Source organism: Corvus moneduloides, chromosome 2 (genome assembly GCF_009650955.1).
Source record: "Corvus moneduloides isolate bCorMon1 chromosome 2, bCorMon1.pri, whole genome shotgun sequence".
NCBI classification, from domain to species: Eukaryota; Metazoa; Chordata; class Aves; order Passeriformes; family Corvidae; genus Corvus; species Corvus moneduloides.
Genome location: NC_045477.1, coordinates 22,464,420 through 22,489,647, shown reverse-complemented (window position 1 = coordinate 22,489,647; position 25,228 = coordinate 22,464,420). Strand labels below are relative to the sequence as shown.

Here is a 25,228-nt window from a genome sequence, read left to right as displayed (position 1 = left end):
TTCAGCTTCAACATGTCACCAGGAAAGCTTTAATTGGATACTTGAAAGTTAAGAATAATGATGGGTTTTGTTGCGTTCCCATGTTCCTTAGGGATGATCATTTTTGTGGCTCAGTGGCTGGTGGAAGTGCCATTCTGTGCTAGAGCATTCTGCACTGCTCGAGTCAACTGCCATCACACATAGGTATGCTGGACTTCCCTGCCTTCTCTCACGTGTTACAAGCAGCAAGCACTTCTCTTTACTTGCATCTAGGGTTAAAGTGGCTTTTCAGAGGTTCCCAGCACTTGTAGTAGTTTTTATCTAGGCGATTGGAGGTCTGGAGGCCCCATTTGGTGACGGCAAGGCTGAGGGATGATTCAAACATGAAGGCCTGTTGGGAAGAGAAAAGGTAGGTTAGGGTAAAAGAGGGAAAATTTAAATCCAGGCAAGGTGTCTGCTCTACCACAAACAGCATTTGTATACATAGTCCAGTACTTCCAGGTTCTGTCTTCAGCCTGACCAACTCAGGGAGAATGCTATTCAGATCTGGCAGTGCAATGCTGGTATTAGTCCAGTCTCAGGACTGGACTCCCTGCATGCCCAGGAAAGCCAGGTTGTTCCAAAAGCTCTAGTTAAAGGTCTGTTGATGATCGTCATTAGATTTTAGGGGGTAGAGACAGGAGGACAGTCAAGGCATTTGCTTCTTTGCCCACAGGCTAAGACAAAATGAAATTCTCAGCTTCCTGAGAGGCAGCAGTTTGTGATGGGAGATGATCAAAGCTGCCTGGCATCAAATGTCTCCAGGGGAGCTCCTGGGAGCTGAACAGTGCTCATTGGTGAGGGAGGTGGATGCTGCAGCCAGTGGGTCCAAGTACTTTTCCAACTTGCCAGCAAGAAGCTACAGTACTAGGCTGTAGTTTAAAAGTGGGCACTATGCCATGCTGTACTCCAGCCTCCCTTGGCTCCTTACCATGGTCCCGTCTGCAACCCGCTCCGGCTCCAGCTTGGCTTTGCTCGCCTTCTCAAAGCAGTCAGCATCCGGCCCATGAGGGGTCATCATGCTGTGCAAGCTGCCGCCTCCTGGCTGGAAACCTTCCTCCTTTGCTTCATAGTGGCCTTTGATGAGCCCCATGAACTCGCTCATGCAGTTCCCTGCAGGAGGCAAAGAGAAGGTGATTGGGAGGGATCACAGACAGGCTGTGAGCTCCTTGAAACCCATGTGCTAAGCCGGGCCAAGAGGGTGGAGTGGAAGTTTCTGAACAGGGTGTCATGCAAGGAGACATCAGGGATCCTACAGGCAATGCTTGTAAAGTTGTACAGGATTTTATTATCTGGATTCAGAAACAGAGCTTCCTAATGAAGGACATTCATTAGAAATCACCCTAATGAAGGTGGTTCCATCAATCCCTAAATGACCTGTGCTTTTCCTACCATCTCAAGCTGTGTAAGTAATACACCTAAATATGGACTGCATGGTGTAACCTGATTTTACAGACTTGGATTAGGGATTGTGAAGTGCTAGAAAGGAAGTTCTGTATAATCATCCCTGTGTTACAGACACAAAATGCCTGATCAACAGCCTTATGAGAGAGCTTGCCTCAGGTTATAAGCATGAAATTATTTTGATACTCTTCTACCACCACCAGTGTAGTTAGGTACTTCATTACCTTATGCTTTTAATTCATGCATTATCTGCCTATTTCTCTACAGCCACTGTATGCCCAAAGACAAGGAGCCAAATTCTGTCCTTCCCTGAGAAAGAATACTTTCCGTAGACCCTCTGAAACCACTAGAGCAGCATGCCACTAACTTAGACAAGGATGGTTATATCTAATCATTCAGTACTTACTCAGTTATGCTCCCTGTAAGGAAGGTATTTTAACAGCTGCCATCCAAGCTTTCAGCTTTACTACTCCTGATGTGACTAAACAATATGGCAACTTTCTGCCAGCAGTTAGTTTTTGCAAAACTGGGACATTGCTTCCGTAGCTATTTTATATATAGCCCTTTTTAACCACTAGTTCAGCCTTTGTTTAGTACAATCCAGAGTCTGAAATGTTTAGCAACAAAACTAATTTAGGTCAAAGCAGGGTTGGCCTATATATGTATGCAAACATTCATTAATTTTCATCCCAAGTTGTCAGAGTCTCATGTAAGACCGGCTTGTTACAAGCTTTTCATTGAACCTGCTCATGTACTGCACTTGGTGCATTTAAACTGCAGTACAGGCCCTGAGAGCTGGACAGCCAGTTTGTCTGCAACAGGAATTTTAATATCTCTTAGGAAGACTGGGCAGGAAAGTAGGAAACCAGCTTGAAATTTAAGAGATGAGCAGAGTCCAGTTTCTTTTTGCTTGCAAATTTCATATGTGAACCCAAACAATTTAGGTGTGCCTCCCTTCCCTGTTAGTTAAATAGTGTTGTCTCTACAAACAGGATGTTGTGAAGTTAAAATTTCTTAGTGGCCAGTAGAGAATCACATAAGCACCATCATGAGAATCACATAAGCGTTCTTTCAGACAGAATAAATATATGCCCATGGTATAAAAACTGCATTAGACATTTTCAGTCTGAGTTCAGAAGTACTTAGGAGTAATTCACAACCTCTGAGGATGTAAATGTGGCCAGGAGAAGTCATTATTTACAAGCTGCACAGCCCCCTTTGAATGTGAAATTTTTATGGTGTCTAAGAGGAATATTTTTGAAACACCCTTGCTATACTTGGGTCAAAGTTTACACAATATGAAAACCGTAACTCTTGAGTGCATCAAAATTCTCTGAACACAGGCTTTCCACAGCACCTGAGGAGGCAACTAAGGATTCTGGCAAGCAAAATAGGCCTCTTGTGAAATACTTGGAGAGAAGGGAGTTCAGCAGAACTGAACTTGTTGAAATCAATATGGTACTTCTACCCCAGAGTTGCTCAGTCCTGCTATACCTCTCTTAATGCAACAAGATTCTCATCACAGCACTCATTTCAGAGGGAACTAACATGTGCAGTGTCCTAGTAGCTGACTACCACAATATCTGCCTTACCCATTCAAGCTCTTCCCCTCCATGGCTGGGGTAGAGCAGACAACCAAACTGCTTATCATGAATTTAGTGCTCAAGCTTATGGCTGAGGTGCTGTGGCAAAGTGAGTAGCTGTGGCAGCCACAGCCATCTTCATGGGTACTTAGATCATCGCAACACGGATAAGAGAAGGACAGTCCTTTCTGTCTTTTAGTGCACACGAAGCAAGGTTGAACAACTTCGTATTTGCTATGGCTCACAATGCATTGATGTAAAATTAGCACAGCTCTACTGATGAGCAACAATTTCATTGTGGTTAAGCAGGAGTGTGTCTCACCTCTTATGGTCTAGAAAAAGTCTTGGCACTATTCCAGGCAGTCAGGAGATGTGTTTTCATGTCACCCTCATTATTGCAAATGAAAGCTGAATGACAGGGCAGAACTTTGCCTGTGGGATTTACTCAGATGGCTGCACAGCTGTCTACTATGCTTGCAAGTGCCACTGATTCTGCTGGCCTCCAAGATGCTTGGAAATAATCTGAGTAGCAGAAGGAACTGGCTGTTAAATTGTGGTTAGTAAGTGTGCAGAAAGCCTCTGAGCACTTCAAAGTGACCACAACATTGTCACTTGGTAGCTTCTGAGATGAGGCCTCTTAGTTGTTGACATAAGGGGTGCAGGACAGCCAAGCTTTCCCCCTCAGTCTCATGGAGCAGGGGGTCTCATCGTCTCCCTGAAAGGGCAGTCCCACGTGGGGAACTGGATTTCTAGCATCCATTCAATGCAACACAATGCTATGCTCTGCCAAGATGAAGCCAAAAAACTGCCAAAAAGAAACCAGCTCTGGGGATGGCACCCAAATCCAAAACACATTAATCAACTCCCTGCCTGAGAAGGAGCCCAGTTCCTCATGACTGGCTTCTTAAATGCCAGCAGTACCTCCATCACTGTGCAGGTGGTGAAGAAGGGCTCAGGAAAGCCAATTTCCTCCTTTGCTGTAACTCTGATCTCACCATACAAGTGCCAGCTCTACACCCCCTTGTGCTTCTCACTACTTGTAATATGATATTTCTTTTTCTCCTTTATCTATGTACTCTAATGAGATATTAAGTGATTCATGGCTGGACAGGACAGTATCTGACTCATTTGTACAGTGCCAGGTTCAATATGCACCCAGTCTCTGTGGGAGGCCCTTGAGTACAGACACATCCATCTATGAGGACTCAGTGAGCCCCATAACCTCCGAGTTTTCATGAGATGCTTTAAATAGAAACATCTTTGGATTTGTTCATTTTCCAGGGAGGACTGACTGACTCCAAGAAGCTGACTAACTGAGCCAAGGACAATGAACCAGACTGCTGCTTCCCTGCACACGCTCTCAAATAAACGGAGACTTGTTTCTTTTCTGCAGTCCTGGGCTCAAGCACAACCAAGAAAGACCAGACGTACGGTGGTAGTAAGGTGGACGGAAGGTGTTGTTGGCTACCCCCCATCGCGGGGGGAATATGACAAAGTCAGCAAGTGCCACTCCAGCACGGGTTGTCTTGGCTGTCAGGACAGTGAAGATGGAAGGATCCTGGAAAAAAGCAAAGCGAAAGAAGCATGAAACAGAGCAGGGCTTAGAGCTGTCTGCTCAGGTCACGCAGCTGGTAAACCTGACTGATACAGCCTCTCCCTTGCCTAAACACTTTTGTCACCTGCATCTGATAGCGTGGATGAGATTTGGGACCCTGTGGGACAGCACTCAGCATCACAATTCCATGCTGTACATGGGGGGACAAGAAACAGGACTGGATGGTTCTTCCTTTGAGCAGCTTTGATGATCCTTCCCCATCCTGGCCTTATAGCTGGCAGCACAGATGCAGAGGGTGGACAGCACTGCAAGATGAGGTACTGCAATTCCAGGAGCAGTCTCCAACACTCCTGCCACAAAACCACACCTTTTCCTTAGCCAGTTACAGAGGACAGGAACATCCTGCTAGAGGCATTTAGCCTCATGGCCCTGTTAGTTTACAAACGGAGAAGAAATTGCAGAGAAATTGTGACTTATTGAAGTCTTAAGTCCAGTAAAGTGATTTTCTGGGCTTTGATCCCAAACCCATCCTTCTCCTGGCAGATTTGTCTGGAGTTTTAAACAAAACTTTCTGTTGGTTTTCTCACTAGAAATGCTCCAGTCTCCTTGCACACTCACTTGCATTGCTGTGGGCACCTCTCCCACTGGACTGGTTTCCTTTATAGATGAGCTGCTCACATTAGTTTTGGCTTTAGTTATTTTCCATAAGATTAGAAATTATTACAATGAAAGCTGCCAGCTCTTCGAAATTAATTTCAGTGCTGGACTCAGAGGAACCAGACACATCCACAACTTAGAGAAAGGAATCTGTCCAATAGCAAGAAATAAATCAAGGCAAGAATTTGAAGCAACAGTCTTTTTGCTGAGTTGCAGAGTGTATGTTGGCATCAGTATTCATCCCTCCTCCAAGGTACAGAAGTTCTATGCGAAGCTGCACAGAGCTGTTTAAGAAGCTGATCAACCTCCAGTTATGTCTTTGTACCACAAAGAAGGATGTCTTCCTCTATGAAATCTTGGTTTGGGCCCAGGGAAAGAAGCACAAGAGATTTCACACTGTTTCTTAGAGCATAACATATTTTTTAAGAGGCGCAAAGCCCCTGGAGCTCAGGGTGGGTTTGGATGGTACGGTAGCCACAAAGCTCTGCCTTGCCCAGTTCCAGAACTTACCGCATGGTCAAAAGCAACAGCATTAATGACCATGAATTTTTCCAGATGGTATTTGTACGGTGTGTAGTTCCCATGCCAAGCTACAACATTGAAGGGGGAGTAATCCTAGCAAAGCAAAGAGACAGAGGATTACCACATACAGCCTTCCAACATGCTGCACATGTGCAGGATGCTGCTCTTTCCCAAATGAAAAGTGGGTTAAGTACTGGTTAGAGGTACACTGGCAGCCCTTTAAGCACAGCCCAACGTTGTGAGGATGAGGTTTTCCTCAGTGTTTCTGCTTGGTGAGCCTCAGCCTTCCCTCTGGGGTTTGGTCTCTAAGAGCTTTTAAATGCTCAGGCAGTTCTTGCCCAAGACCAGCTGTAACACGAGCTCTCTGGTAAGGAAACTCTGGATTTTCAGAGTAGCCCCAGCTCCTATTTCTACTTTGTTGCTATAAACATATGGAGGCAAAGACCACTGTTGAGTTTTTGGACAACCAAGTTTTCACAAACACTTTTTTCCCAGACTGAGGATCCTCAGCTGGGAAAATGAATGACCCAAGAAGACAAGGGCTCAGTTCTGCTCCACCTAACTCAGCAGGACTTCCTAAGACTACATCCACGCTACTGAGCTGCATATCCCAGGCCATGCACTGGCAGTCACTGCACTTCAGTGTTACCTGTTCTCCCAGGGCATCCTCACCTGCTGGGCTGCAAACAGCTTGCCCTGGTACTTGCTGATCACTGTGTAGCCTCCTGGCACTTGGCGGTCCTCGTACCATGCCACAGGCACCAAGAAGTCACGTGGGTTGGCCAGGCCATTGGCTCCTGGGAAAGAAGGAGAGGTGACAAAGCTCTTTGGGCAATCTGCTAGTGAAGTGAGAGGCTGGTGCAATTTCTTGCCTTTGTGGGTGTCCTTCTGTGTTGTGAATGACCCAACTCTTCTTGGCCCAACAGGAAACCTGAAATAGTCATGTACTTCTCATGCTTCTGTGAGTAGGTAATTGTAACTCATCCTAGTGTTCAAGTCCATGCTCCCTTTGTGACTAAGACAGGTCTCCACTAGGTGCCTTCTGAATGAGATTAGTAGGTCATCCTCAATTAAAGGTATGTAACAACCAGGAATTAAGTGAAAAATGGAGGATGAATTGCTCTCTGTTCCTGGACATCCTGCTGATTGGATGCTTGGCCACGCAGAAGTTATGAGGCATGTCATGAGGGGCCAAATACATTCCTGAATGCTAACAAAGAGAGTAATAAAATAGTGATACCTACAGACTCCGGGCATACTGAGGGGTTGCTTAATGTGAGGAGTGAATTTTCAAAGTGCAAAGCACCATATGGGTGCTAGAGCATTCTTCTCCTCATTAGTAGTATTGTTACAAAGTGGTTTTGAGTTTCTTGGATAAAAATGCAGACATTACTACCTGCTGCTAAGGTTTAACAGTCACTGCTTTTCTCCAGCTGTCACTTTTTCTCCAAGTGAAAAGTGAAGTTAAAATAAAGTAAGACTGAAATACAAAGGATCTTGGTCTCTGAGGGGAATGCAGGTAGGTGGTAAGAAGAGGAGCTCTTATAATTACCATCTCCTGAAAAGGTTTACAGGCAAGTGCACTCTTTTTCTTTTCTCCAGAAAGTAAGCCTTAGAATAGATTCCTACCTTCTGGAGACAAAAAAAACCCCAAACCAAAATCCCAAAGAAAGTCTAACTGTTTCTGAAAAACTAGCTAATGGGAAAACTTATTGCAAACAGGCTGGGCAACCATATCAATAATGAAGTGGAGCAGGCACAGGGTATGGTGGATGAAGGCAGAAAGCTGCAGCTGGCTAAAAGGCAAGCTGCTGAAAAATCACTGTAGGCTCCATGTGGGAAAAGATGTACCCAGCGTGTCATACAGGAGAGATGTTCAAGTGGGGTCCCACATACAGCTGCAACTTGGGTTGGTTCTCCACTTGGAAGAATGACCAGCTTCAGTTTCACCACAGCTATGAGATGCAAATGCCCCTGAATGCAGATTAGCCAAGCCAAGCTTGTTATTGATTGATAATACCAGTTAATTTACTTGAAGCATGGCCAGTCTTTTAGATCATGCTGAGAGCTAAAAATATCTAGTGGGGGAAAAAGCCCCAATCCAACCTGAAACAAAAAACAACCAACCTCAAAGCACCAGTCTCAATGTGGAGAACTATTGGCACTGGTTTTGTATTTATTTTAGCTGTTGTAAGAGGAGTTTCACTTCCCTTCCCTGACACAATCTTAGTAGCAGTAACCAGGAGGTGTTTTTCTCAGCAAGATAAATTTGGAGGCAGGTACTGAAGGGATAAGGAAGGTGACATAACCTGAGCTGAGCACTGCCAGAAAGCTGACTGGGAAATCACAATGTGGACAGCAGGCCTTCAGATGCTGTGTCCCCTCACAATATCTTTGTCGTGGCAGCAAGAGGCTGTGCCTCCACGATCTGTGACTCTGCACAGAGCAGGAGGCATCCCGCACAGAGGATCTGTGATTTATGAGAGCTAGACCTGCACTCAGTGAAAGCAGATCCGCCCTGGCAGCAGCACACAGAGATGTGAATGTGTTGCTGATCCAAGTCCTGTGCTGCTCATTTTATTGGTTTCTAATTTTCCACAGGAAGCAGTTTCTGACAGTAAAGCACTCTAGAGCTCCGAGGTGTCTCTGTTAACAGAGGTAGGGGGGGAAAAAACCGACTTGATTAAATCTAAAGTGAGCCTTCAGGAATATGTGTTGCCTCTGAAATCTGCCCTTTTACCAGGAAAATTCTCTCTTATCACTCCAGTTTATGCCGTATCTGTAAGTATGAGGCATCAGTGGTGATGGCCTTTTGGGTTTCTTTTGGTAAGAACAGGTTCAGAGCCAGCAGATAGGGACTCCAAGACCAGAACAGAAAAGAACATAGTAGAAAAGAGGGTGGGAGATAAATGGTCCCTTCAGTGCCAGGGGAATCTCTGGACAACTGGTCTGTCACATTTTTTTGGACAAATGCTTGCCCTTCTGGGGAATAACAGTGCTGGAATGGAAGGTATCTTTGTGAAAGAGCACATGCATGGGAGGATGTGATGGATTTGGGCTTGCAATTCATGCCTGTCCCTATGAAATTCACTGCAGATCTAACAGGAGATCATTACCAATGGGTCCCAGGTCAGGCAGCTCGAAGTGTGCCCCATACACCTCCAGGATGTAGCCTCTGGTCTCTCCGAACACCTCCACGCTGAAACGCATTCCTTGCTGGAAAATAAAGAAAGATACTAGGATCCTCCCAGGACTTTGCTGACAAACCATGAGCAGCTGAGTGCAGGAGTAGGCCTGCTCCAACATCTGGCTCTGAGCCACGGGCAAGGTGCATTCAGTCCTTACCTGGATGACACAGATTTCGTTGGGCTCCACTAGCATCTTCCCAAACTCAGTTGTGATGAGCAGTTTTCCTTGCTGGGGCACTGTGGAAACAAAATGGAGGCAGAAGAGCTGAAGTAATGTGATGGTTGCCACCCTCTCTGTCCTTGTCAGAGCACCCAGGCTCCAAGGAAGAGCAGTAGGCCCGTTCTGATATAGCTACACAGGGAGTCTGGGCTCCCATGCAGAGTCTTGAAGCAGAGACACCTGCATTGGAGTGAAGCTTCCTGATCAGCCCCATCATCCCCACGTCACAGAAGGTACTTGTATGAGCCAAAACTTCATGGCCCCTTGAGGTAAGATTTGCACCACAGTCCAAATAAATGGGATTTGATGTATTTGGGTCCATATCTGTCTGTCTCACAACCTTCACATGAAATAGAGCATGTACCCATCTTTGTCATGACCATGGCAGTGTGAGATATCTGGGAATAACTGCTTCCTGAGGGTAGAAGCAATACTCTGCTAACATCTGCATTGTTTTCCATGATTGTGCTCGCACAGGAGAGCTCACATTTTGACTTGAAAAACTAGCAGATTTACAAAACTTGCCCTGGCACTTTTACTTCACAGTAGTGAGGGAGGTGAGTGAGAACAATTTAATAGCTATTTGATGGGACAAATGTTCCTGTTGGTGTCCCGAAGGCATTGCTGTTCTTTACTCAAGAAAGATACAAGAAAATATCTGACTTCTGATACCACTCAGAATATTTTTCAGCATGGGTGGACTTTATCTGTCAACCTCCACTCTCACTGTGGCAGTCTGGTTGCCTGAGGGTGGCACAGCAGGGAAGCTAAGCTGCCGTGCCAAATAATCTTGGGTTAAAGCAACAAAGGCATCTAACTGTAAGCTGTTCAGAAATCCTGAGGTTTATGATTTCCAGAAAACCTCTGCCTGTGGCATGTCTAATACCAGTCTGGGGAGCATTGGGAAAGGATCCCTGAGCACCATGTCCAGGAACCTGGGTCACTGCTCAAAGAGTTGAGGTCTGGCACAAGAGCAGTGCAACTTGCCCAACAGCCCAGCTGGTGCCAGACCACCATATCTGCATGGCATGGGGGTGAAGCCAACCCTTTCCTCCAAATCTTGGCTGTAGGGCCCAAGGCTCTGGAAGAACAAAGAGGCAGGCAGGTGGTACCCCAGGCAGAACCACCTGGAGGAAAAAAGAAGCCAAAGCATCAACTCACCAATCAGGAAGTCACCATCCGAATTATAAAGGCATCTAAAGAAAAAGGGAAACAATAACGTTAAGGTGCTACAAGCCCCGTGCATTTTGTACACCACAGCCACAGCTGGGAGTTTTGAGCTGGGAGACTGACATGGCAGAGTTTTACAGAATATTCTGAGTTGGAAGGGACCCACAAGGATCATCAAGTCCAACTCTTAAGTAAATGGCTCAGCCTGGAAGCAGGATGTTCTCTGACCTCTGCCAGGTTCCTGCCTTTGTATTCTCACGCACATCAGTTGTTGTAAACTGGGGAGTGGGGCTGATTTCCCCCCGAGGCACTGCAGGGAGCAGCAATGCCTGCTGCATGTGTGTTGAATTCTGAGGAGCAGCTCCAGTCCCTAAGACAAGAGCACCTAAATCCAACACATCTCTTGGTGCACCCCCATGTCCAGCTCCCTACTTCTCTTGGTGGTTCCCCACCCACTCCTCCGGTGTTTGACCACAGAGTACAACCTGCTGCACAAACACCTGCTGTGGACACGGGGAACACGTTTGCCTGTGCACACAGGAACACAGCACGCACAGTGATGCTGGGAGCTGGACTCAAGCTGGTGGCACCAGACAGGAACATACAGCCAGCCAGCCTGGAGCAGCCTGAGCCACCAGCACAACAGACACTGACCTGTCGACCATGGAGGTGTTGCAGACAAAAATATGGACTGCGATGCCATTGCGTCCTCTGGGCTCACCAGCGCCACACAAGGTGTGCAGTCCCTGCAGGCAAACCGAAAGCACCAGGAGTGAGCGGCAGGCAGGGGAGCAGGGGCGGCCCTGTTTCTCCCCCTCACCTCACCGCCTTGCTGGGACTCACTCCCTCTCCCACTTTCCACACTGCTACCAGTCTTTCTCTGTGTGGCCTTTTGTCAAATGTGTTGGTTTCTCTTTAACATACTTGGGGTTTCTTAAAATCCATGTAAGCTGGTGTTTTCCAGCCAAGGCTCTAGGGAAAACTGAGGGCTGGGGCTTTTTTTTTTTTCCTTTAAGAGTTCCTGAAAAGTCAATGAAGAAAATCAAGCCCACTGTCAGTTGCTTGAAATCTGCAATCCTCTCCCCTCCCACAGATGCTCTGCAAGCCCAGTGGTTTCAAAAACTGCCAGTATTAGCCCAATTCTGAGCATCTTGTGTGCCCTGCCCCCCTGAGGGGGAACAGAGATGGAGGATGCCCAGATGCCCTGGTTCCCCAACTTACGCTCACAAAGTCCATCTTATTCTGAGGGGCTTTTGGAATCTCAAAAGGTTTCCATCGCAGCTAGATTGCAGCAAACAAAAAACAAGAAAGAGATGCCAGTGGTCAGAACACAAATGGTGGTAATTCAAAAGAAAGTAAACCCCTGTCCTCCCCCTGCTTCCCTGCCCTCTGCTAGCTGAGGTAGCTCTCTCTTTCCTTGTTCTCTTGATAATCTGGTTAGGGTTTGTGTTTTGCTTTTTGTTTTTTTTTTTTTTATTTGGGGGGCTTTTAAAATTTTTAATCATAGTTTTGTAAAGTAATTGGCAAGCCTTTGTAGTGCCAAGGTTAAAAAAAATCCTATTTAAAATGTGTCTCTATTACTAACAACACTTTTGAGAGCAAAGAAATTCAGATGAGCCAGCTTTCCACAGTCAAATTGTCATGGTCCTGTGCTCCACTCCATGCTGAATGATTCAGTCCCTCTGTGACCCAAACAGGACACTCCTGTTTGCTCCACTTGAATTTCCCCACATTCAACGCTGAAATAGCTCTGCCTGCATGAGTAGGAGCCATGAGCAGCACTAATTACTTCTTGCAAAGTCTATCAAGGTCCTCAGGCAGAAGGTGCCAGAGGAGTCCAATGTATTGGATTTGAATCCACCTGCATCCTCTGACAAGAAGTTCCAGAGTTTATGTTTGTCTGGGGATTTTTTGATCGGTTCTTTTGGGGTTAGTTGGTTTTTTTTTTTTTACTGTGACATTTGTTATTGGTTATTTATTTTCTTCCTGCCTCTCAATCATAGCTTCCCATGGTCATCTCTGTTCCAGTCTGGAGAGCTTTCTTCTGTTTCAGCATTTCTTGCTCAAATGCCACTCCATATTTTTTCATCACATTTGACTCCTTTTCAGTTTTGTCATCTGTGTCTTTTATAATTCTGCCAGTGTCCTTGGGTAATTTTAAAGTGTAATTTTTCCCTTTGACTTCAATGGGCTTTGCATAAGGTGCCTCCATATGGCCATCTTTTTAGATGAATGAGGATTGGGGAAGCTCCTTTAAGTACCTAGGTGAAACACAAAGCATCACAAGGAAGAGTAGGTCTTGTCCAACAAACTGAACCTTGTCTATGGCTCTGCTTCAGAGAGGATAAGAAGGAAAGCAGGAAGGTGGCTCCCACTTACTGCAGGAAATAATGTCTCTGGGTTTGGTGGTTGCCATTGAAAGTGGAAAGAGAGGGACTGGGCAAGAGCTTTCCTGCTGTTTCCTTAGGCAAAAAAGGTACTACACATAAATGGCTTCAGATGCTTGAGAGCTGGGCATCTTGGAATTACCGTAATCATAAATAATCATAAAGGCAGGTGTGGGGTGCAAAAGGGCATCCAGGATGGATGAGGTGATAACAGAAGTCATTGGAGCTTCATCTGGGAAGGAGCACCAAAGGCATGTAAATATAAGCCTGTCACTTCTCCTTGGTTAATGGCTGGAAAACATATTCCAGCAGAACTGGGGGATTATTTAGACAAATGGTGAGGCTGCTGGAAGGCTGGAAATTAGCTAATCATGATGCATCAAAGGGCAAAACCTGAGAGAAGTGAAAACCAATGACCATGAGATGATGTTGAAAGGAGAACGGCAGCAGATTAGCAAAACCAAATGTTCTGGGGCTGGCAGGGAAGAAATCATGATTAAAGACAACAGCAAGGCTGTAACAGAGGAAGACAAATGCCATCTCTCTGTGTGACTCTCCAGAATGAAGCGAGATTTCCCATGAGGGCTGCAGAGAAATGGGCTGGCAGGCAGTAACCTCTCCAAAAGTGCAGGGAAGGAGAGGATGGATGGCAGAGACATACTTCTGCTCTGCCTGCTGGGCTGGGGCATGATGAGATTTTGATGGGGGACATGGAAGGAGAAGAGAAAGCAGATTAAAAGGTGACCAACAGGAGCCCCCAGGGGAGATGCCTGGTAGCACAGGTCTAACCCTGTGGCACTGTAGCTGTGCTGGGAAGCAGCACAAGGATCTGACAAGATGGGAAGCAACAAGCATCAAAGGCTGTCCTTCCCTGGGTAACCATGGTGAGGAACAATGAGCAGGTGGCAGACAAGAGCCTGCTCCTGACTTGGCCAGACCCCCAGGAACTCATGACTCCCATCAGACCTCTTGCAACTCAGTGCCTTTGCACTTCTGACTACTTTGATATTTGACTGTCCTCTTGGCAGGACTAGGGCTCCTTCCAGCATGGTTACCTGATTGGGATCAGGCTCAATTTCATCCCAGTCGTGTGTCAAGTGGCCTTCCTTGAGAGGCTTGAAGGGTTTGTGGCAAACTGAAGGTAGGATTCGATACAGCCAGCTACAAAGAAGGAAAACACCTGGATTAGCCTGGGGAAAAGGTTAAACCCTCTGGGTAGCTGCTGGCTGATTGAGCTCCTAGAATAACATTTACATGGGTGGCAACTGGAAAAAAAGGTTTATTAAATATCAAATTAATAATATTAATATTAAAATGAAATATCAAACAACAGCTCACAGCCAGAGGTTTCCAGAGACATGGCTTTTATTATAGGCTCTAAATACAAACATGTTGTGCTTTGTGTAGGTAAATGTCTGTATGTGTATTTATGTATAATTACATATGTCTACATTCACACATATATGCATATAAAATATAAAGGCACAGCTTTTTCTGTGGCTGAAATACAGCAACCTTGCAGTTGGAAAAAGAAGCTTGTTTAAACACAGTTGTAAAGCAGCTCAGACACGACAGGGACGAGCAGTGTCCAACAGAAAGAACAGAGAAGCTCTCTGGAGACAGAAGGTCACAGCCTGTATCTGAATCTGGATGGATTACAAAAAGTAGCATCCTATGCCTGGCTGGCCATGCCCATGCAGCAAAGCCCAGAGTTTTATGTGATGCTTCCCACTGCTGTAGGAGGTCCCCCGTGCCTCCGTCACTGCCTGGGACCGTCGCTCTCCTCCCTTGCTGCCTGCTGTGGCTGTGCACCTTGCCACCGCTGCCATTCCAGCATCCACACGCCCTGCATGGTGCAGCCAAGCCTGAAGCTGGGCTTTCAATCAGGTGAGAGAGCAGAGGTGATCAGGAAAGCCTGAGCTAGGCAGGGCTGCCAATTCCTTTGATGTGTTAACTGTGGTGGATGCAGTTTGGGCAAGTGGGAGAGGGGAGGAGGGAGCTCTCCCTTGAGAGCTGGAAAAATTCCATCAAGGACAACTGCGTGCAGCAAACAATGATTCATCCCTTTCCCACGCACACTGAGAGCTGGGAGCAGCCTGGAGAGCAGAGGCATCTCAGATGATGCATTTGCCTTTTATTTGAATAAGCAGCAAAAGGGACAGAAGAGCCACAGCGGGAGAAGCAAAAAGAGAAACCCGTCTTCTGCAATCTGGTTGTGGCTGGAGCATGACAATCAGGACAGAGCTCTGGGAAGTTTGTTGCTGGCTGGAACAAGCTGTTCCCAGCACTGCTGAGGTGTTAAAGAGCATGCTGGGTGCCTGGCACTTTTCTGAGGCCCTAGGCAGCCCCAAAATGGGAACAGACTGAGCTAGCAGCACTCTGGCCCCAAACAGTGTGCAGGAACATCCATGAGGAGGAAAGAGTCTTTCTCAGAGGCTTCATTTTGACCCTATTCATCAGGTGCTTACCAGTGCCAGTGGCAGGGGTGATGTTTCCATGGAAGCATCATGGCTGAAACCCCAGGGCTGTTTCACACAGCACACACAACCCGCTTGGGACCATGTGGTCCCTGTGAACATCCCCCCCTTCCACGCCTTGCTCAGAAAACCACTTTCTTTCCCATCCCAATCACTCATTTCTCAGCATTTTCGTAACCCACTTGCCCCACTAAATCCTTTTCTCTCCCTCTCCCATGGTCTTCTGTCCCTTTCCCTCTCGTAGTGCACAGTAGAGGTTTTTTACCCTTCTAGGCTTGCAGAAAACACAGGTGGCACCGAGGCAGCCTCTCCACCACTCCCCAATGCTCACCCCAAGTGCTACATCCCCCAGCCAGTGCCAGGGGCCACGGTACCTTCGCTTGTTGGTGGGCCGGGGACAGGTGAAGGCAGAGCCCGAGAGCTGTTCCGCGTACAGGCCGTACGGGCAGACTTGAGGGTTATTCTGGATGGAGGAGAAGGAAAAACAAGGAATGAGAGGCAGTGGCATGGAACTTGGCTCTGAAGCCTCCAGCAGAGCACTGACCTGGGCACCTGACACCCTGATGCCATGGGGTGCTGTGCTGTCCTGAGGCTGTGCTTCAGCTCCAGTACTTGCATGTTCTTGCTCCTCTGAGGCACCAGCCAGACCCCAGACCCCATTCCCACATGCCACAAGAGTGCCCCAAGGAGTCAGCACAGCCCACTGGGGCAGCAATAGAGTAAGCTGCAAGGGGCAGTGCTCCACAGGGTCAGGAGCAGGAGTATCAGGGAAAAGGAAATAATTCCCGGTGAACACAGACTGTGAAGCAGACTGCTATTGAGCACAAACTTTTCTCAGACCAAGTGTTCAGAGGGGTTACCCCAGAGCATCATGTCTGGCTGGCTTTCCAGAAGGCTGATAAAGACTTACAGCAGCTGAACGCACTGAATCCCCCCTTCTCCCCCTGCCCTCTGCCTATGGAACCGCTGCCCAGAGCAGGCATTGTGGTGTTGTGCTGCTTCCTCCTGACAGTGCTGCTTGCTGCCCAAAAGCATGAGTGACCTGTGTAGGTGCCTCTGCTTTCCTGCAGGGCTTCTGCACAGTGAGAATCCTCCTTTGGAGTACAAAGGGGGCACTTTCCCCTTTGCAGAGCCATGGGTACAACTAGCACAGGTTTTAGCAACCCTTGTGAGTTCATAACTGGAGGACAGACTCCTCCTTTTTAGAGAACAGAAACGAAGCATTTTGATCTAAGTAGGCCACCATCTATTTGTCTGAGATCAGCAAGAAGCAAAGGCACCCAAGAACTGCAGGAAACACCCCTGTGGGACAGTCATACACCATTTGCTATCCTATCTCCCTCCTGCAAGGTCTACTATAACATCCTGTCATCCTGCTGCTGAGCAGACCAGCCATCCATAAGGTATCAAACCCTGCCCTGAGAGGTGGGCAGAGGGGAGAGCTGAAGCTCTCTGAGTGTGTGTAGCTTCCAGCCCTCAAGCTCCATCTTGTCAGTGTGGGTATGCAGTGAAGCAGGGGGATCAATAACCCTTGGAATTTTTATCTTAGCCAGCACTACTGCAGATGCCAGTCTTATAAATACTGCATCGGAGAAAGGATCCACTCCCGGGACTGAAGATTTTTTTGTCTAACTTGTTTTCAGATTTTTCTGTTAACTCTTTTGATACAGAGCCCACACTCTGTCCAGATGAGAGCACCTCAGCCAGAAGCTGGAGGAGTCTGCTCTGGAACGCAGTGTGCTGTGGAAATCCTCAAAGAGTGCCTCCACCACAGCCCAGTGCCTTTTTAGACCAGCAGCCACCACTATTGTTCTTCCAGTTTTAAGGTGCCTCTATCTTACATTTTTTCTAGCCAGCCTCAGAAACAAGAAACTGCACCAGCCAAGCTACCAGCCTGAATCAGCACAGCAGTTTGTCTTTCTTGTGAGCACACCGTGGGCTGCCATGCAGACCTAGGGGACATAGATATGCATTTAACATGTCCCTGTGTTGTGTGTCCTCACTGGCACACGACATGTAAAACATCAGGACTGGGGAAATCCAGAAAACTCAGGAAAAGCAAAAGTTGAGAAGGTCTCCATTTGACCGTAATTCTTTGCACAGAAGGTGAAGAGGAGCACCAAGGGATGTAATTGGCTAAGCACCAAGTCATAGAGTCCTAGAATGGTTTGGAGTGGAAGGACCCTAAAGATCATCTTGTTCCAACCCCCCTGCCATGAACAGGGACACTTCCCACTAGACCAGGTTTCTCAAAGCCCCGTCCAACCCGACCTAGAACACTTCCAGGGATGGGGTATCCACAGCTTCTCTGGACAACCTGTGCCAGTGTTGCACCACTCTCATGGTAAAGAATTTCTTCTTAATATCTAATCTAAACCTGCCTTCTTTTGGTTTAAACCCATTCTCCCTTGTCCTGTCCACTACATGTCCTTGTGAAAATTCCCCCTCCAACTCCCTTGTAGCCCCTTTTGGGTACTGGAAGGTGCTATAAATTCTTCCAGGAGCCTTCTCTTCTCCAGGCTGAAGAGCCCCAACTCTCTAAGCCTGTCTTCATAGGAGAGGTGCTGCCATCCAAGTCCAAATGGTTACAGGAGATCCAAGGGAAGCCACAGGCAGCCTCAAAATGTGTGCTGGTGTAAAGGAGACCAGCACAAAAGAGGTGAGAGCACTTTAATTCTTCAGGGTTTCATTTTCGCCTCTGGGCACCAAGAGGGTAGCACCACATGGGTTGCGATTCTTTTCCTTAAAACAGAACGACCCCACATAATTTATTTTCATCAAACATGTTCAGAATTTACTTTTAAGAATTAATCTCTCAGCTTATTACTACAGGCATTCATGTCCCCTCCCTGCTCCCTGCCAAAGATTCATATGGCAGCTTCATTGAACCCCATTCCTACAGAAGTTGTGAAAGCTGCCTCTCCTGCCACAAGCATATCTCTGCTGATCTTCAAACTTCTGCTCTGGTTTAATCCAGAGCTGGTGGTTTCCTTCTCTGTGGCTGAGCCACTTGCATTTCAGACTCTGGAAAAAAACCCCTGTTGCTGAGCAGAGGTAATTTAGGCAAGTATTAATCCCCAGGGTGAAACTTGGAAGCTCACAAATAACTTAAAAATAGAAAGTGTGAATGGAAATCTTCTGTTCTGACTTCCGCCAGCATCTTATCACTCCAGTCTTGCATAAAGAAGATTCCTGGAGATTTTCATAGTGGCAGAGAGAAAGGAAACACGTTAAGATGAAAAGAAGGGATTAGATATTCACTCAAGAGTGCATTTTGATAAAACGCTTAAAACACCCTCAGTACCTGTCCCTCTGGTAAAGCTCCTGGACAGCGTGGATCCTCAGAAACATGTTCATTTCCAAATCCCGACATGTACTGTAAAATAAACCACACAGCTCATCACTGTTTTGAAAACACAATCAAAACCTCTCCACACAACCCACCCATTGCATTCCCATGCATTTTCCCAGGCTCTTTGTATGCATTAAGACTTTCTCAAGTGATCTATTTGCATGTTGCCATAGACCATTTTCACAGCTCCTGGATTTGCTTCATTAGCTAACCATGTGGTGGGCTGGGAAGCACAGACAGGAATTGCTCTCCTAAGTCCACATGTCTATTTTGACTACATTCTGCTCCATCAAGGCATTTGAGAAATAACCCAAATATCACATAGACTGTCAGACTCAAGAACAACACGGTGATGGATAGGAAGAACTGTGCACCAACATTATGGATGTATGCTAGCACCATTCACATTCAATCTGACTTTGTTTCAATCATGGATGTTCCAAAATCTGCAGACTGCCTTGCAAATTTGTTCACTTGGTCCTCAGATTCTTAGGGAATGGAACTGGGAGTCATTTGGTTGACATGTCTTGTGATAAATCCCCATGCTCAAAGAAAAGGTCAGGATGTAGATGGGATGAGGGAGGAAGGGAAGCACAGCCAAGTTAAACTGTGTCACTGATTTGCCCTAAATAAGCACTGTCTAGTTGGGCATGAACTGTCCACCATGGCAGTAAGCGAGAATTAATGCATTACTGGGTGATTGTCTGGCTCTCTAGGGCAGTGAATTCCCAAGAGACCCGTGGATGGAACAGACCTACATGTCCTCCCACACCTGCCCTGCCTACAGCTGCCGTGCTCTGAGCATGGCTAAAAGCCACAGGATACAGTGGATGCAGATCCCATCTTTGCAGCACTGGGAAAAGCCCTGCAGCAAGCCTGAGACACATAAGGGAAGCAGGAATAACAGAGACCTTAGCTTTGCACTGTCAGAAATGTAAATACAGTCCTTTCTGATGCCACAGGAAGGCACGAAGCAGCTCTGTTGAACTCTGAGTGAACGCAGAGGTGTTTTTTGGCAGTGACCAGCGGTTCAGCCCCGTGGCCTGGGGAGGGAGTTAAATATTAATGCTCCCCTCTAACAACTGCAAGGGTAGCAGGGCTGCTCATCAGCCTTCACACAGCAGTGCCAGGATGGCAAAGCCCAGGAGCCCTAAGGCTTGGCTGTCACACACCCTGGCTATGGCCAGCCATGAGCAGCTCTGGCAGGGGCAGGCACCTTCAGAGAGGCACAGGTCTGAGATAAAAGTGAACTGACAAAGCCCCTCTACCTGGTTTATTTTATATATAGTATTACAGTGCCTGGGTCATTCCCCCCAGGGGTGCTCAACCTTGGGCAATTTGCGGCCCCCTTATAATTTTCCCAGTGTAGCAGACACTCAGAGAGCAAGCCTGAAACCTCCTGAGAAATCATGTGTTTTCCTCAGGCTCCTTTCAGCGACGTGTAAGAGAAGACTATTCCCAGGGGGCCCCGGCTGGCTGGAAGCCCTGCTCAGCCTGAACCTGAAAACATCCTGGTTTCCATCGGTTCAGGGAGGATATTTCTCTCGTCTTGCAAATGAATATACATCGCTAGGAGCTGCTCTCCGCTGGGTTCTGCAAGAAGCATATTGATATGCAAAGCAGTAGGTCACCTAAGCAGCCCTGGCAAATGTATTGTACTGGAGCATTTTTCCCCTCCTCTTTTTTCTCCCTCCCTTCTTTTAAACGGAAATGCAGCAATATCTGATGGGACTGCAGCAGTTCCAGAATTAACTGAGGCTTCCATACTGCATCCCCCTTTACCAGTAACATAAAGGTGGTCCGAGCATTTGCCTTCGGGGCAGCCCTGGTGAAAAGGGGAGGACAGGGGGAAGAGGAGGAAGAGGGAACAAGCTGATTTTCTGGAGGCATAGCCAGCAAGATTCGACAGGCTCTGCTGAATGCTGATGGAGAGCTGGGAGGGGACAGTCAGTGGTTCTTTGGAGAGTTTGTGTACCTGGCAAGCATTGCGTGCTCCCCGGCAGCCCCGTGCCACACTACTGGGGTGAGAGGGAAAGAAGGCACAGAGACTTTTCTGTGACAAATCCATCCCCTATCCTTCAGGCTAAAAAGCTGGCGACCTGCACATCTGGCCTGCCCATCCACACCCCCAGAGGTCCCTTTGTCTCTGCTTGCTGGGACAGAGGAAAGAAAGAAAACCAACCCAGCAGCAAGCATCTGGCGGCAGCAGCTGCCGTGTGGCCACGCTGGTGCTGCACCGCACCTTGCCCGAGCAATGCAGGGGGCAGTTTCCCACTGGGCTGGATGCAGAGCTGCTGCCTTCCTCAGCTGCACCGGGGGCTGCAGAGGGTGGCACTGCCCCGCTGCCTCCAGAGTGGCGGCAGAAGCTGCTGCATCATTGTTTGGTCAAATAAATTCTTTCTTGCCAAGAAAAAAAAAATAGAATGCTCGGATAACTGCATCGAGTGCTGAAAAAAAGACATTGGCAGGACTGCAGCCGCTGGAGGGGAGATGTCTTCTTGGTGATTTATCACCCTGAGTGTGACTCCAAGACTTCTGCCTAGATGTTGGATGTGGCTTTTCTTATTCACTGTTTCTTTTTTGTCTTTCTCTGTGGTAGACCTCAGAGAGGTTCTCTCCTCTACACACCCATAGGGGTTGGTGTCAAACATTATTTGGGCTCCCAAAAGGCTGTGCCATATCAGCTCCCTGCATGCCTCGGAATTGTCATGCTCCAGGGCTCTGGGGCAGCATGCAGGGACCCTGCTGATACAGGTTGGTTGGGGGCAGCAGTGGAAGGGCCAGGCACATCACGGCCTTTCTCCCTTCCAACTCTCTCAGCCCACCTCCCACTTCTCAGTCTGTGTTGCACAAGGTGCCCCCAAGCCAAGGGAAATGACCCCTTTCTGCTTGCCCAGCACCAGAGCATCCTTCCTGGGCCGAAAAATCTGCAAAAATGGAACACAGCCCATCTCCAGGAAGTGGCACCATGATCTGACCAAAGGCATCTCCCCCTAGGTCTCTGCCTGGCCTCTACAGTTCCTAGATAAGTTATAGATATCTCCAGGTTGGGCAGGTTGATGGGCACTATCGTAATTGGGCAGGTGGTTTCTGTTACACAAAATATTCTCTGTGGCTCTTTGTTTTCAGTTCTGCTTTTAACTACTGTTGTTATTTTGTTCAAGATCCTGTAGATTTTTCTGCCAACAGGACCTTAGGAATTCATCTGACTCTGCTTTGGTTTTTATTTTGTAGTTTTTCGATGAAATGAGAGAGATAAAAGCCCAGCACAGCATAAAAAATTCAGCAAATCTCATTGATTGGAATAACTGGGATGTAAAGCAGAGTGCTCACAATGGGTGTCATGCTCTGACCTATAAACCATAACCTTTTGTTCTCCAAATTAGACGGCAGGCATGGGAAAAATGTGTTTGAAGTCTGAACACATAGGCTGCAAAATAATTAAGACCCTTCTTCAAACACTGCATAATATATTTCTCTATCAGCTCCTGCTGCAGGACACAGGAAAACAACATTCCTCTCTCGGCAAGAAGCATGGCACTTTTTATCAGCTCAGTCCAGTCAGCACTGGAGTGTTTAACAAAAATGCAGAAACATTGACATGAGCATTTGGGGCAACGAGCAGAGCAGGTCTCTCACCCTCTGTGTGGGGCTCCACAGCCTCCTTGCAGGCTGTAGCCAAAGCACACAAACCAGAGCTCTGCCCTGGTGCTGCAGGGCCAATATCCCCAGCAGAAGCTGCCACCTCCCCGGACATTTCCACATCCCTCTGCTCCAAAAGGGCTGGAGATGGTCCAAGGCCAGACCTTTCCTGAAAGGACCTGCTCAGCTTTAGGGTGGGACATGGCACTCTGTGGGCAGTAGAAGAGAGGGATGGATGCCAGGGGAATGGAGAGCAAGGGTAAAGCAACAGTTTTGGAGGAGAGATGCCAAGAGAAGGTGGAGCAGGTGAGGTGATGACGGGATAGGGACACATGTGACGTCTCAGAGAGGAGCTGCTGGCAGAGCAGCCTGTTCCCATGAGCAGAGCCACGCCCAGCCTGCAGCCACAGTCCAGCCACCAAGGTGTATGGGGCTGCTAGGAGTGAGTTAAAGCCAGACATGGAAGATGCAGTCACAGCCATGACACGAACCAGTCAGACCCTCATCTGGAATGGTACAGGGACAAGGCTGTCCTGCTGCTGAAAGAGGGCAGTGAGAGCTGGGAAGTGTCATGGACAGGCAAGGAAGAGGCGCAGTGAAATCTGACTGTGTGAGGAGACAGGACTCCTCAGAGGTGAATAAGAAGACCTGTAAAAGTGCTGTGTAAAATAATGAGCATTGCAGAAGGTGGTCAAGGAGCACACACATGCATCTCCAGGGCTAGGAAAAGGGTTGGGAACAATGACATCCCAAAAGTCTGGGGAGAAATGTGGTGATCCTGCACAAGCTCTTGAGACCCACCACGTCCTGGGGTGAGGCTGTGCTGCCTGCTGCAGCAGCTCATGCACCCCAATGACCCTGGGGCAGCTGGCCCCCCACAACAGCAGTGAGGTGCTGATGAGGTTCAGGGTTGCAAGTCTCATGTTCCTATGCTTGAGCCACAAGCCCACCCTATCACACCCTTCTCCCAAAGCTCCCCCGTGCTCTGCCAAATGGTGCCTTGCTGGGGCTTGGAGAGGAGGGCATGGCCACAGCCTTGCTGTTCCAGGGTGTCCTGCAAGGGGCACTGAGAAACAGCCCTCAATGGAGCATCTCCCCAGGGCTGTCAGGGAAGATGGCAGCCAGGGTTGCAACATCTGGGCAGATGTTGCCATCCAGATTTCATAGGCTGAGAGGGAAACACCCCCTGGCAGCCAGGGTGGGAGGAGGGGTGTGTGCCAAGGGTGCGGAAAGGATAACTCCCACCATGACGAGGTGCTGACCAAGAATGATGACCTCCAAAGGAGGTGAAGGGGCAGAGAAATGCCTATTTATCGATGAAACACAGCAAAATACTTCATCTCAAGAAAGCTTTAGAAACACACCTTGACACTCAAAAGAGGGGCACAATAAAAGGAAACAGAGCCCAAAAAATGAGTGTGAGCAGAGAAGCTCTGGTGGGTTACAGGCACCCGACCTCTTACCTGCAGGTCCGTCATCCTCCTCCTGGTTATCCTCCTCTTGGAGCAGACACAAACCTCAAGCAGATATCTGGCCAAAGAAGCCTGCCAAACAAAGCCTGCTCACTGATCAACTGAGCTGGGCTGGAGGCAGGCTGACAGTGCTGGGAGTGAGAAAGTCCAAGGGAATTTTCAACCTGTTTGCTCAGCCCAGTCTGTGTTTAACCAAATGCCAGCCCTTCTCTGCAGAACCAACCCAAGGATCGATCTGAATAAACAGTGGGTGAGAGGGACTGGGTTTCCTCATCGCCCCTCTTTCCCTTTAGATGTTAAAAAAGGGGTCCCCCACACGTGGGGAAGAGCAAACAACAAGGTGTTTAGAACCAAGAAAAGCCATTTTGCAGCTGTTTTATAAGCTTCTTTCATAAATGATACCTCTAGCAATTTTTATACATAGTCCTCTAAATGTGTAACAAATATTTGTCCACTAATTCTTCTGAGCTGTGTTATACTGGGGATAGAAGAGATCACGTCCCCATCGTGGTGAAGGTAGTGATATTTGTGAAACACTGTGTGCCAACATTACACAGCATTTTGGGGCCAAAAGCAGGGGAGGATTTTGTATTCCTGTGATTAGAGCTAGTAGGGGGAACTTACAAATTCTGAAGTATTAATATTTTTCAAGAAAGCTGTTGCTGGGGAAGAAGTGACAGCAAGCATTTAGCTACAGAATACTAATGTAAGTAGCTCTGCACTCCAGAAGTTGCTGGGAAAAAACACAATTGATTTTATTTGATTTTTTTTTCCACTTTGAATTCTGAACTTAACCCCCCTCCAAAAAAAAAAAAAAAAAAGGGAAAAGCAAAAGCAGTATTTTTTCTATTTCCATCACCTACTCTGCTATATGCCCTGCCAGGAGGAAATTTCTAGGAGGCACACACTGAAATTTGAATGTGACCCTGAATTAATGTCTCCTCCTCTCCTAGAGCATCCGGGAAGCCTTCCCTCCCCAAAGCAGTTACCAGTCCCTGTGGTCCCCACAGCAGTCACTGAGAGCTTGGGCTGCAAGAGGGGCAGGTCTTAAATCATCTTGGCTTCTCTGAAAACTGGTAGCTCCTCACACCATTCTGAGTAATACATTAGAGTCACTGAGAGCTGCCACTTTTAAGGTCTGGCAAAATTGGCTGGCTGCCCTGAGGGAGAAGATGGGCTGTATGAAGAGACAGTGGTTCTGGATGGGGGAGAGGGAGAGAGAGTTTTCCTTGGCTCTAGAAGAATATAGAGTGAGTGATCTCCAAGTTAAAAATCTTCTTCAGGTCTCTGCTTCTGCACACCAGGAAGGCTCTCTCCATACCCTGGCCTCTTCCAGCTTTGCTAGAAAAAATCACTCCAGCAGAGAGGAATTCTCCAGGACAAGGCAGTTTGTGAATATGTTAGCTCACCCTGAGCAGCAATTCATCATTGCCAAAGAAATAAAGTACCTGGCACTTGTCACCTACCCTTGAGACTCCTTTCCTACCAGACAATATTTAAGAGTAAAAACTTCACCTCACTTATTTTCTGACAGTGAAGAATTACACATTTGACTACAGTTTAGCAAACTGCAGTTGCAAA

General features: G+C 47.5%; 1 protein-coding gene across 1 annotated transcript; it reads right to left on the bottom strand.

Annotated features, from left to right (window-relative positions):
* HGD (homogentisate 1,2-dioxygenase) lies at positions 1-23,801 on the bottom strand. Its single transcript, XM_032098453.1, has 14 exons — positions 23,639-23,801; positions 18,486-18,557; positions 15,556-15,644; positions 13,760-13,865; positions 11,539-11,598; positions 10,972-11,063; positions 10,309-10,343; positions 9,085-9,164; positions 8,856-8,955; positions 6,412-6,536; positions 5,728-5,832; positions 4,437-4,563; positions 950-1,131; positions 1-370 (listed from the first exon to the last, which is right to left on the bottom strand). The coding sequence occupies exons 1-14, from the start codon at positions 23,651-23,653 to the stop codon at positions 239-241; spliced, it is 1,320 nt and encodes a 439-aa protein (XP_031954344.1). The 5' UTR covers positions 23,654-23,801; the 3' UTR covers positions 1-238.
* Positions 23,802-25,228: the final 1,427 nt, after the last annotated feature.

Excerpts from the sequence above, each read along its gene's own strand:
- HGD (XM_032098453.1), bottom strand. Across the intron at positions 13,866-15,555 it reads CGGCCCACCAACAAGCGAAG|CTGGCTGTATCGAATCCTAC; the intron begins GTACCGTGGCCC and ends CCTTCTTTGTAG. Across the intron at positions 1,132-4,436 it reads CCGTCCACCTTACTACCACC|GGAACTGCATGAGCGAGTTC; the intron begins GTACGTCTGGTC and ends TGCCTCCTGCAG.